Source organism: Manis javanica, chromosome 1 (genome assembly GCF_040802235.1).
Source record: "Manis javanica isolate MJ-LG chromosome 1, MJ_LKY, whole genome shotgun sequence".
Taxonomy (NCBI): domain Eukaryota; kingdom Metazoa; phylum Chordata; class Mammalia; order Pholidota; family Manidae; genus Manis; species Manis javanica.
In genome coordinates, this window is record NC_133156.1 from 181294666 (window position 1) to 181308158 (window position 13493).

Sequence of the window (13493 nt, forward strand, 5' to 3'; positions counted from 1 at the left end):
GATTTCTGGATGTAAGACAAATATATAAGGAAAATTGTGTGTCTATGAGCCTATAACAGACATCTAGAATTTTTTTTTTTAAAGAGAGCATTTACAATAGCACTTCAGACTGTAAGGTACCTAAAAATAAATTCAAGAAAGGATATGCAAGGCCTTTATGGAAATACTTACAAAAAGTTATTGAAGGACATTGGAGATTTAAATAAATAAACATACATTATCTTGGATAGGAATACTCATGATCATCAAGATATCAATTTTCTTAAAATTAAAATCTGTATTCAGTATAATTCTAATCAAAATCCTATTTTGCTGGAACTTGATAAGTTGGTACTAAAAATTATATGAGCAAGCTATGGGCCAAGACAGCTTTCAAGAAAAAGATATGGGAGAGAACTCATCCGATCAAATAGTATAAGACAGTTTGGTTTTGGTATAGGGATAAGCAAATAGACCCCATGGAACAGAGTAGAAACCCTGGAAACATGCCCATGTCCATATGGAAACTTGATCTTTGAGAAAGGCAGCATTACAAATCAGTGGGAAAAAAAGGATGGATCGTTTAATAAATGGAGCTAAGATAGTCGGCTACTTACATGGAAAGAAAGTTAGATCTCACTTCATACACAAAACACATTTAAGTATGAAAAGAATATATTTTCAGCATTGTTTATAAAAGCAAAAAATTGGACTGAAACGTCCATTAACAAGAAGATGGATAAGGAAGTCATGGTTTAGTCATACAATGAAATACTTAACACAGAAAAGAAAATAATGAACAAGGGCTACATTTTTCAATATGGATAAATCTCAAAAACAATGTTGAATGAAAAAAAAAGGAGGAGAGTAATAATGCTGTTTGACATCATTTATATAATGTTTGAAAATATGCAAAGCAATATCATATAGTTTGTGGGTGCATTTTTCATGTATCTATAAAAACATTTATGGAAACTATTAGCAACATATTCATGGTACTATTTGCTTCTGGAGAGAGAGAAGGCAATGGAGTCTAGAAGGAGAACAGGAGGTGCTTCATTTGTATTTGTCATGTTTCATTTTTTTGAAAGACAGAATTTTCAGAAAAAATTCCACAAAATGATAGATTTGACAATAATGGATGCTCATTATATTTTTCTCTAGGCTTTCTGTATGCTTGAAATATTTCATTTTATACATATATTTTAAATATATATTAACATGTAGAAAATTATTTACATCTCTATCCTTACATAGTTTCCTCCAAACCATTACATTGTTCTGAAATAGGAGAAAGGGTTAGAAATTTCCCTCCATTATTGTGTGTGTTGAATTTTCTTGCATTTCTTGTAGCGTAGATGTATGTATTTCAGTGTAGTGTGTTCATGACAGTTTTATCTTCCTGATGTTACAATCTCTCTCTCTCTTATGCAAACACAAATGCATACATGTGTGCATGCACACACACACACACACACACACACACGAGTATCCCTGTTTCAATTAATATTGTTGCCTTGAATTCTGCTCTCATATTTATATTTCTGCTATTTCTACTCTTGTTTTACTTGCCTTGTAAATCATTGCTTATGCCTTTTATATGAGTGATATTTAATTACTTTGTCGTTTTGTATTATATGTCTCTTGTAGACAGTCTATAGCAGAATTTCACTTTTTTACCCAGTTGGTGAAACCCTGTCTTTACTTTTAATAATAAATAGAGCCAATTCACACTTGTGCCAATTCACACCTAGTTACTGTGACCACTTAGCCCGGTCATCAAGTTGTTTCTTGGTTTGTTTATTAAGCTTTTTTATTGTTTCTCTTTCTTCTCCTGATTTGAACTAGAGTGATCATTTTCATTGGTCCTTTGGTTTCTTAAGTAGTTTGAAAGAAGAACATCTTAATTCTCTTTAATTACCATTCTCATCTATAATATTTTACTGAGAGGTTCTATTATATTTATCTTATCAATATCAATAGTTGAATAATAATTATGACCTTCCCATCTCTTCCCACGTAGGAAGAGACTTTAAACATACCATTTTACTCTACTCCGTGTTTTACTGTTTCACCTGTACAGGCCTGCCAAGATTTTGAAAATAATCTGAAATCTCATCAGATTTTGGAATCCTTGCTTAACACCTGCATTAAACTTCACAATTATTTAGGGTGTGTGTTCTTTGTTTGGTTAGAGTACTTCTTTAAATAATATTCAGAGTCTGGGCAACACATGTTCTTACTCCTCGCATATCTGGAAATGTCTTTTTTTCCCCTCTCACACATTTACCATAGTTGGCCTGATTTTCTTTACTGGTGAACCTCCCTACTCCCCTTGAGATCCTTTGGTATTTTTTCTCTTTATCTTTGGAGTTCAGAAATATCCTAAGGATTAAAACAAAATCTCAGTATATTTTATAAAATTATACAAGTAATACATGAATATGTTCTTTGGAATTCAAAAATACCACCAAGAGCCTTTTAAAGACTATTTTAAAAGGTATACAAATAATACTGAATATGTTCTCTGCACTCAGAACTCAAACAATACAAAAAAAAAAGTAAAGATTCCTCTGATAACCCCTCAATCCAAAATCTGTTCCCAGAAGTAACCTCTGTTAAAAGTCTGAGGTGAACTTTCAGCTTTTTTTCTAGGCATTTTCATACATATGAATCACCAATTTAATTTTTTGCTGTTGTTTTGTATCTTTTCCATTACAAATAAAACAATATACTTACCTACAATTAGCTTCTTATATACTTAGCAGTTTACCTACAGAAAGATCCATTTCATTCATTCATTCATTCCTTTTTAGGAAGCAGCATTCTTTCCCCTAGTGATGGATCTAGGCTATTCTATTTGCTATTAGAAATAACAGTGCTGTGAAAAATCCTTGTAAAGCTCTTTCTGCACAAGCATGAGGATTTCTCAAGGGCCCACTCTAGGAAGTGAATTTGCTGTGTAAATGGCTATGTGCATTTAAATTTTTCATAGCTATTGCCAAATTTCCCTTTGATTGAGTTATATTTTAGCACACCTTTGTTAACAGTTATTCATATTTTTAGTGTTTTTGGCCAATCTGCTGGGAGAGGGAAAGGTAGCATCTCATTATGGTTTTAATTTTTATTTTCCTGAACACCAAAAAGATTGTGCTTCTTTTCATCTATTTATTGGCCATTTATATTTCCTCCTTGGTGAATTACCTGTTCACATCCTTTGTCCATTCTTCCACTGGCTGTATTTTCCTAATTGACTTGTAAGATTTCTTTATATATTTTGAATTCTAATCTTTTGTATATATATTACCTATCTCTTCTCCCAGCTATTTTCTCTTTACTCTCTGGTGTCTTTGTTGTAGAAAACTTTTAAATACTGATGTTTTTAAATATAATGAGCTTTCCCTGGATTGATTTTGACTATTTTCCCCACTCTCGCCTCCAGCTCTCTTACTAAAATAACTGGATTTGTGAGATTTTTGTCTAAGAATGAGCTCTTGGTTGTATTTATCAATTCTTCTGATTTCATTTTCTAATTAATTCATTTCTACTTTTGTTTTTATAATATCTTTTTTTCCTCTTTGGTTTATTTGTGGTTGGGTTTTTTTTTTTACTTTTTGCCTTGAATGCTTAATTTATTTATTATCATTCTTTCCTCCTATTAAAAGGCTTAGGGCTGTGAATTTGCTTCTGAGTATATCTAATATCTGGCTATATTTAATACATTTTCATATGTAGTGATTTATGTTTTTATGTTCTAAATAAGTTTGAAATTATAGTTTCAAATCCTCTTTAATCAATTAGATAGTCAGAAGAACACATTTTAAGTCCCAAGTGACTGGGTTTTAGAAAATGTATTCTTTTGTTATTACTTTCTAGTTTATCTTATTTTCAGAGAAAGTGACCTCTACAGTTCTGCCATTTGGAATGAATTATGGTTTTTTTTGTAACATACTATGTGATTATATCAATTAGGATTAGGACCATCTGCATATAAAAAAAGGTCAAAATAACAGTGGCTTAAACAAAATGATTTGCTTCTCTCATGTCAAGGAAATTTGGAGGTAGGCAGATGCTATCAGGAACCTCGAGTTCAATTTTTCTATACCATTCTCAGTGCTGGCTTCTATCATCAAAATTGCTTCATGGCCCAGGGTGGCTGTTGGAATTCTAGCCATCACATCCACATTACAAGGAGGAGTAAAAGGATGTACCTCCAAAGTGAGTCAGTTTCCTTTAGGAGCCTTCCTCAAACCCTTCTTCAAAGTTCTGTTTACATTTCATATAGAATTTAGCTGGATATATAGTCAATTCCCACCCTTAGGGATTCTGTCCATAAAAAAGAAGGGAAGAATCTGCCATAGTAATTTTTATAAATATTCCATCAACACTTGGAAAAAAGAAGATATATCATTTATATAGTAGTATCATCTCTTTGCTGCACCAGAGAATTTAAAGTTGGGGCTCATTTCCCCATAAGAGGCCAACTAAACCCTTATTAAATTAATGGCTGTCATCAGCTGGGATGAACTAGCTGATCCAAGGGATGATAGCCTGTTTCTAGTTCATGAGATGTTACTGAGGACACCCCAAACTTTGCCACTCTCCTCTTCCTACCCAAGACCAAGTCTATTTTTTGAGGGTCACGTGGCATCCTGGGAACATGAGTGCTGACACACTCCATGCTGTTCGGGCTTCACTGCTGAAAACCAGGTGCTGACAGTGTCCTGTTGGGGTGGATCCTCTCCCTGCCTGGAGCCAACACCCCTCTGAGTAAATGTGCAGGTATAAGGCGAGGATGCCCCAGCCTCTGAGATCATGTATGGACACTTGACTGAGGAGAATGCATAACATGACTTGGGACATCTCCCAGCAGGCTTCAGCGGTAGCCCAAAATGACAATGCTCACCTAGCCCCAAACATTCTTATCCCAGGACTCAGGACAAGTGGCCCAGGTGAGAGACTCATTGGTCCCACTCCCTTGCTGGCCACTGCCTTGCCTTGAGTAGAAGGAGCACTGTGGCCATTTCAGCACCTCCACTGAGGTCTGCTGTGGGGAAAACAGAAGTTCCTGTGATCAGAATCCTCACCTGACCCTAAACTACTTGATGATGTAATCTGCCTACTGCTGGGCTACTGCTCCCACACCCATAGGCAATGAACTATTACTGACTGAGTCACTATATAAAGAGCTCTGCTCAGTGCTCTGGGTGGAGGCAGAGATGGAGGAGGAGTGCAGACCTGCAGACTGCTGGATGCAGACATGATTCTAGTGCTCGACCTACTGCTGTGAGAATAAAGCCAGGCAGAAACACTTTTACCCTCAAAACGTCCCACTGTCATCTCTCTGTCTCACTGAATCCATAGTGAACTTACCTGGGCCTGAAACCCTCAGGCGAGACACCTGCTCCCACCAGTCACATCAGCTCCCTGAAGGCCTTGCTTTCACTTGGAACATCTCAGCAAACACCTGGTCTGAAAGAGTGTGAAAGTTTCAGTCCATACCTTAGGGGAGCCCCTGGTGTGATATAATGCATAAGAAATAAAGACATGCAGAAGCCACTAAAATGCTTACCAAAATAGAAAGGGGGTGCCGGCGAATGTGCAAGTAACTGGGTCCCTGAGTGATGAAAGGAAGGGGTGAGGGAGGCTGGCAGGTGCCTCTACTGCAGTGCTTCTGGAAGCAACATCCAAGCTGCCTCCTGCCCAGGTGAGCATCCTGGCTCCACGCTCACCTCCAAGGCTGCCGCTCCCACCTTGCCTGCGAGTAACCCTGTCCCTGCCCTGCTCACTCCCCAGAGCTCAGGAGAAATAAGCTGGTTTTCTCCCAGAGGCTGGTGCCAGTTTAGTCAGCAGATTTCACAGATCCACTGGCACCCATGTAGTGTCTTATTTTAAGCTTAACATTTGAAGATGGGAACTTTTCCCCCTTTGGTGTGTGGCAAAGAGATCCCAATTTATATATAAGCATGGTAGCTAAGCGAGTACATCAAGGCTGTTCCCCAGGCGAGGGGAGTTCATGGCTGCCCTTCATTGGGAACCTTCCCAGAAGAACCTCACCAGCTGTGGTAGCTTTTTACAATTGGCAGCTCTGTTTCCAGGTGTGCAGCGCTGGCCTTTATAGGCATGTGTGGCTGGGGAGAGGCAGGGCCAGTGTTCTGGCACCTGTCCTAGCCTCTCTGAATTTCCTCATCTGCCAGCCTATATCCTGCACCCTTGGTTACCATAACATCTCAGAGGCCAGGACCTGGGCTTCTCTCGTGGCCCTGAGGCTCTCCCAGGTAGCATCTGGGCTTCACTGTTCAGCCCAAGCTCTCCATGACTCTGCTGTCCTCCCACCCGCCCCCCCCTCATTCTGGAACTGTGAGAACTCCAGGCCCCAATCCCCCATACCCAGCTAGGAGACTGAAGGAGGGCAGGCTGGCAGAACACAGTCAGTGAGTCCCAGGCCTTGGGTTACGTCCAAACCAGATTTCTGCCTTGGGACATTCAGAGCTTGGACTCTGTACTCTGAACCCTCTATTTTAATACTGTGGATCATCACGTGGACTTAGAACCCTCATTTTTCAGAAGGTGCTGGGGTAGGTCACTTCGTCTCAGGGAGGAGAGGGTGGACCGGAGATAGCTCCTTTCGCTTGCCAATTTGGTTGTGTCCCGGGGCCTCTGACATCTCCAGCCCCTCCGCATCCCAAACTCTGCTTTTTCACACATTTAAATCCCAGTCCCACTTTTCTTCCTGGCCTACCTCCATTGTAATTGGCCACTAGTCATTTTGGCCTAGTTTATACCATATAAGAAGGGTTGCTCAGTTAAGCTAGAATTGACCAGTCAGGGACATACATTCATTTGAAGAAAGACATTTTCTTTGGTTGAGATCTTTTAAATAGCAGCACCCCTGAAGTGTTACTTTTCAGATCATTAGCCACTTAAGTCAGAAGATGGAGACAAAGTAGAAGGAAAAAGCAGGCAAATTGTTGTGTATGGGGGCCTGTGGCAGCCTTTCAAAAATGCGGAGGAATATTTTAGACTTGAGCAGGTCAGTGGAAATGGTATGATGCCCGGGGACTGTTGCTGTGCCAGTGAGGACTCCCAGTTACGTGGGGAGTGAGTGTCACATGTCACACCCATCTGACAAGAGCAAGCCCGAGCAAGACAGGCTTTAAAGGGATGGACAACAGGCTTTTAACTGAGATGGATACTGCAGAGAAGGTAGGCAGGGTGCTGGGGGAGCCTGTGACAGGGAACTTTCACCTAACCTCATCTTAAGGGTCAGGGAAGGCTTCCTGGAGGAGGTGACAGCTTAGCTGAAACCTGGTGGAGGAGGAGGGATTAACCAAAGAGAGATGGCGCAGTGGGCAACAGGGACAGTTATTTTTACCATTGTGTTGCCGGGCAAGATTGTTCTGCACCCAGCAGTCTTCGCCCTGTTTCATCACCAGTGGCTCTGACACACACTCTGTTTTCTCTCTGAATTTCCTATACTTTTAAAAAGTCTTTTTTTCTACTATCACTTGAGTCAGTTTTGTATGGACAGCAACCAAGGGGTGGTGGGGTTGCTCAGTTCTTTCTGAGTCCCAGCATCACAGCTTACAGCATGGTGACCTGTGGCCTTGCTCCCCTGTCCTTGTCTTCAGCTGTTCACATCCCACTTCTGGCCAAGCAGACTGGGGTATATGGGGGCACCTCTCTCCCAGATCGAGATCTCATCTCTGCTGACATTAGATAGAATACTTTGAAGGAGGAGGACCGAAGTGAAGATGTGATTTTTCTTGTGAGCTAGTTGCCATCGGCCCCATTCTTGATTCTGTTGTGAGCCAAGCAAGACTCAAACACAAACTTCCCTTCTTCCTGGACTGGCCAGGGTGGCCCCAGAGTTGGACTAACGATCACTAGGTGGAGTGGGTTGATAAGCTAGGCTTCTCAGGAGCTAGTGTCACTAGCAAAGACATAATTCATGATGCATTAGTAATGCCTTCACTCTTTATGTGGTAATCCCTGTCTTAAGCAGCTATTGTTACTGTAGTGCTATGTAACAAACATCCACAAAATTTCAGGGGCAGCCATAAACATTTCTTGTTAGGAATCTGCAGTTGCCTGGGGTTTGGCTGACCTAGACTGGGCTTGGACTGAGGCAGTTCTGTTTCTTATTGCAGGTCAGGGGTCAGTGGTAAATCAGCTCCTCATATCTCTCCTTCTTCTTGGGCCAGGTCAGCAGTCAGGGTGTGCCTCCTTCCGGCAACAGTAGAAGCACAAGAGGGCCAGCAGACACACACTAGACCTCTGTGGCCTTGGCTCAGACCTGGCACACGGCCACTGCCTCCCACAGGCTATTGGCCAAGCAATGCCGAGAGCTTGGAAATGCATTCCTCCCGTGACGAGGGTATGGATGCTGGGAGGAATGAAGAATCTGGGCCAAAACTCAATCTGCCCCCTCTCCAAAGGCCGACACCCCCTGCAATTTTATCTTCATAAAAGGAGTAAGAAAGAGCCATCATAGGTTTTTTCCCTGGTCAACAATTAATCAATGTTCTTAATAACAAATAAGTAATGTTCTTCTGGTGTGTAGTGTGGGCCCAGCTTTGTGCTGAGTGCTTTGGGGGACATCAGAGAGAAAAGCTCTGATTCTACCTTCAGGGCTCACTACCCTTTGATGGATAAGGCTTGTGTTCAAAGACAAGATGGGGCAAGGTGAAGCTCAACTGTATAATGCAGACTGGAGTTCAGGGAAAGGGAAGACCAGCAGAGACGAGAAAAGAATGGGCCACGAGGAGAGGAGCAATGCCAGTAACTGAACACCATGCAAGCACTTTCTGCATGCCAGGCACTGTGCCAGTTTCTTCCCATGCCTGCTTCCTCTCATGGCCATCCAGAGAAGTACTAGGATTGTCCCCATTTAACAGATGAAAAAATGGAGGCACAAAGAGCTCAACTAACTTGCGTGTGGTCACACTGCTGATAAATTCTAGAACCAGGATTCTCTCTTCCTGCAAGCAGAGACTCTTAGTCGCCAGGGCTCCTGGCCAGACACCTGAGGGGAAGGGGAACAGCAATAGCAGACAGATGTGTGAAGAGGACAACCGCTAGGGGCAGGAGCTGTGAAGGGGTCCCAGACGTGTTCTGAACTATAAATGGGAGCAAAGATAGGATGTGCGATTTGGCCAAGGTCCTGCAGCAAGATAGGATGGCGGCTGGGCTGGAAATTCTGGCTGTTGGCTCTCCCTCCACTTTCCCTGGTATCAGCCACATTCTGGGCTCTCTCCTCCCGTCTGCGCGGACACGCCTGAAGCTTTTCCCTCTTGGAAGAGGTGCAATCCACTGGCAATGAAGCCGGGTGGACTGGCTCCCTCTCTCTATCCATCTCTTTCCTCCATTCCCCTGCATGTTCTGGAAAGGGCAGCGTGGGGGAATGTGGGCAGGTTGCACCAGAGATATACATCTGAGAACTGAAGGAACATTTATTTTTAATTTAGACTTAAAAAGAAAAAAGGAAGTTATAAAATATCTGCTCCTGCTCCTGGGATTGTGCAGATGGTGCTGCGTGTTGCCTAATAGGGAATGGGGCTGGCACCCGCGTGCTCCTGCCCCGCCAGGCTGACTGCAGGACCTGAGAAGTGGGATCCCTGTTCCCCTGCCTCAGCCTCAGATGGCTCCCCTGGGCCCTTTGTAACCAATGTAGCATGTTCCCCTGCCTTCTAACCTCACCCTCCCTGGACTCCTGTCTGCTGAGTTCACAAACCCCCTCCTTCAATGGGGCTGGTCTCTCTGCTCTTCCTACTCCTGTGAACACACACACACACACACACACACACACACACATACACACACGCATGCACATCTCAGCTCCATCCTACCTCTGCCTTCAGACAGATAGACCGAGCACACTAAGCTCTCCCTTCTTGAACTCCTCTTTGGATGTTAGGATTTGTCAGCTTTACACACACACAAGTATCTGATCAAAACATCTTGTAATTTTCATGTCCAGGTGCTATAAAGGACAGTCCCATACATTTTACCATTTGGTCTCTGTGTTTATCATGGTTGAGTATCATATTCCTCTTTCCCTGTATTCTCCTCTGCATGGAACTTGGTGCATAGATGCTTGAAAAATAGGCATGGGTGTGACTCTTTCTTTGCACTAAGGGGAATGAGCTAGAGAATGAGCCCCTAAAATCAGAGTCGGAGCCCCCAAGCTAAGAAAGGGAGACCTGACTCTTTCTCTAGCTTTTTGTGAAGGCTTGGGCAGATCATGGAATTTCTCTAAGCCTCCATTTCCCCATTTGCCAAATACAGAAAGTAATCTTTATTTTGTCTAAACCCAAGTTATAATAAGGATCATGGTAAATGACATAAGGGGAAATGTTTAGCAAAATCTGTCAATTAATCAGTCTCCTTTAGACATAAACATAAGGAGTCAGAAGTGCTCAGCATGGACATCAGACCTATAATAGGGCAGGAAGTTGGGACAGAAGCTGTTGGGGTCAGCTAATAAGGTGAAAAGCTCCCTGGTTACAAGCTGTGTGTATGTGTGTGTGTAGAACATGGTGGCCTGGGTACTATGGTTTGTTCAGAAAAAACTTGATATCACTTCTTAAAAATGCATGCCACCAGAAAGAACAAGAGAAGATGAAAATGAAACAAGAAAGCTTAGGGAAGGGAAGAAGCCAAGAGTAAAGTTAGGGCATGAAATCCGTGCAGTGAGGATCTATACACTTGGCAGATGTGGGCCATGGAGATCCAGCTTGAGCTTGACAGTCAGTGCAAAGAGAGACACAGCCAAATGCCCAGTGTCTTCAAGACAGATTCAAATCAGATGCTCAGAAGCATAAATTTATAACCTGAGACCAGAAAAAGTTCCCCCAAGAGGATTCATAAAGGGGACTCTGTGGTGTCATGAGCAGTGAGTGTCCTGGACAACAGCTATCTGGTAAATACAGTGAGTCCTATGGAGCTGTACCTTATGATGCTTCTGGTGGCCCAAGTTCAGTTCAGGGGGTGCAGTGGGGGAAGACAAGACATTGCTCAAACACACCCATGTTATATAAGCTGACTCAGGGGGTGCAGTGGGGGAAGACAAGACATTGCTCAAACACACCCATGTTATATAAGCTGACAAATTAGGGGGAATAATATGCTGAGTTCCCAACAGTGAAGAATGGCTTTGTTCCTCTGGCTTTGGGAGGCAGCCAGACATACACATGTGTACACATACATCCCCATGTGCACATACACACACACACACACACACACTCCCCGGCTCATGCTGTTCCCAGTTTCAGGCCTCTCTAAACTCAGCTTCTTCTCTGTGGCCTGCTCCCTGCTCCTAACTAGGGGTGCAACTCGGAGGAGGTCCTAGGTCCCCAGGGATATTTCTCAGCTGGGCTGGGGATGGAATTCTCTTTATAGGCAATGGGGCTATCTCTATTGACTTTACACCAACTACTTGGAACTGAGAAAAGAATTTTAAACCAAGATAGAACCTCCAAGGTCAACCCCTTCACTCTATAGGTAAGAAAGGAGGGCCCCAAAGGGAACTGTCTTCTGCTGGAGATCACAGAGAGGTGGAGACTAAGATCCAAGGTCTCCTGATTCTCACTCCAGTGCCCTATGCTGTCATTGCAAAGAAAATGCAAATTGAGATCTCATTTCAGGGAGACGAATCTCCTAAGATAATCCTCAATAGAGCTGTGGAATGGCTTTACATTACATGATTTTATTCAAACTGATATGGGCCAATAAATATAAATGTGTGTGTGTGTTCACTGTTTTAAAACATTTTAATGTTTAAAACATGATTTACTAATGCTGCTGAGGATGTCTAGAATTTGATTTACTGCATAGTATTGAATGTTTATACTTGCTCCTTACAGAAATTCTTGCCAAAGAGCCATTTTATCTACAGGAATAATAAATAAGTCAATATGTGCACATTTTTTCCATATGCAGCGGTATTTGGTAAATGTTTTTTGCACACAAGCACTCAGAAGGGAAACTTGAGAGATACACATGGACCCCGGAAGTCCAGAGTTTGGCCAGTGTCAAGGTCAGAGGTAATCTTGACTCAAACCAAAAAAAGCAGAGTCAGTGAATCTAGCTCTCCGGGGTGCTTGGGCCTTGGGGATGATGGAGGTGATGTGACCAGACTTAGCTTCTGTGTGTATTTGTTCATACAATGGTTCATAACTCATTCAACAAATATTTAATGAGACATCTATGTTTTATTCGATAGCTTAAACATGAGGGAGGTTTTGCTTCATGGGGCTCACAGAGAACATACATAAAGCCCCCCGATTGTATTTGTAAAGTACTTAAGGCCACTGAAATGGTTTTTATGTAATCCTCACAAAAATCCTATCAGATGGCTCAGGTGTGAGGGAGCTGAGTTTGAGTGGAAGTGAGGAAGTTCCTTGTGTTGACTTGTTTTCATTGTTCTCCTAACCCCAGTTATGGAAATAATGCATGTCCATTGTTAAAAAGAATATAGAAATATTCACAAGGAATGTGCGGAAGTACCATGTTCTCCGCCCTCCAGAGACATGTCCATGCTATGCTATAGACTTTTTCATGTTTGGAGATACGTATTTTTACATATCTGGGCTTATGGTTCTACCTACAGTGAGATCTTTTCATTTACGACAACGAGATTATGCTGTCATGTAATTCCACAACCTGGTTCATTTCCACCCTGCACTGTCTCTCTGTGGGCAGCAGAGAGATCTGGCTCATTTGTTTGTGGTGGTGTCATTTTTTTATTGAAAAGCTAAAGCCATTTCTTCTGCCTTCTCCAGCTTTTCCTCTCTCTCTCTCATAGGTGGTTGGTCTTCTCTTGCCCAACCAGACACTGGCATCCACTGTATTCTGGCAGGTAACAGTCTCCCGGCAAACAGGGGGCTCCTCAAGGAAGGCCCCAACAGGTGCTGGTTAGAACTCCCTGCCCAGGTCTACTCTTTCATCCAGGCCCCTCTGGGAAAGTCATCCCACTTCCCACCCCTCCACTGGGAGAAACCCAGGACTCTGGGCTGTACTGAGCAAGTGCCAGCAGCCCCTGTCTCAGGCCATTATGTGCCATTCTCACCTTTGCACAGAGGTGATGAGGGCTGGGCCAGAGCCCTTGTCTGGATAGCTCGTTGGTGACTGCCCACTCTGCCCCTTGGCTGCTTGTCCCATGGCCAGGGGCCCCCAAGGCCCACAGCCTCATCCAGATCTGTGGGGAAGGTAAATCCACCCAACCCCAAGGGAGAGAGCTGGGTGAAAAAGTATCACGTATCACAGACCCTGGGGTCTGCTCTTGGAGACAGTCTGAGATGAGGCTCTGCATGTGTGTGTGTCCATGCAGAGAAAGTGGGGCCTTTGCGAGAAAATGTTAGTCTTCCCTGAACAGAGCTCCTATCAGTGTCCGTGTCTGGGTGCTGCCAGGGGTGCAGGACACTGGGCTGGGATATGTTTGAAACAGGTGCAGGGCTGTCAGTCATTCCAGGGGCCTAAATGTCTACCTTCTGTTAGTATCACGGGGACTACAC

General features: G+C 43.0%; 1 protein-coding gene across 7 annotated transcripts in view; it reads left to right on the top strand.

Moving 5' to 3' along the window:
• Positions 1 to 13493, top strand: part of SFXN5 (sideroflexin 5) — a 105799-nt gene that overhangs the window by 39862 nt on the left and 52444 nt on the right. For all 7 annotated transcript variants that reach the window (XM_037027239.2, XM_037027238.2, XM_037027235.2 and 4 more), the window contains one exon: positions 12785 to 12838. In XM_037027239.2, the coding sequence (XP_036883134.1) occupies positions 12785 to 12838 (54 nt within the window). The remainder of the gene's footprint in view (positions 1 to 12784; positions 12839 to 13493) is intronic.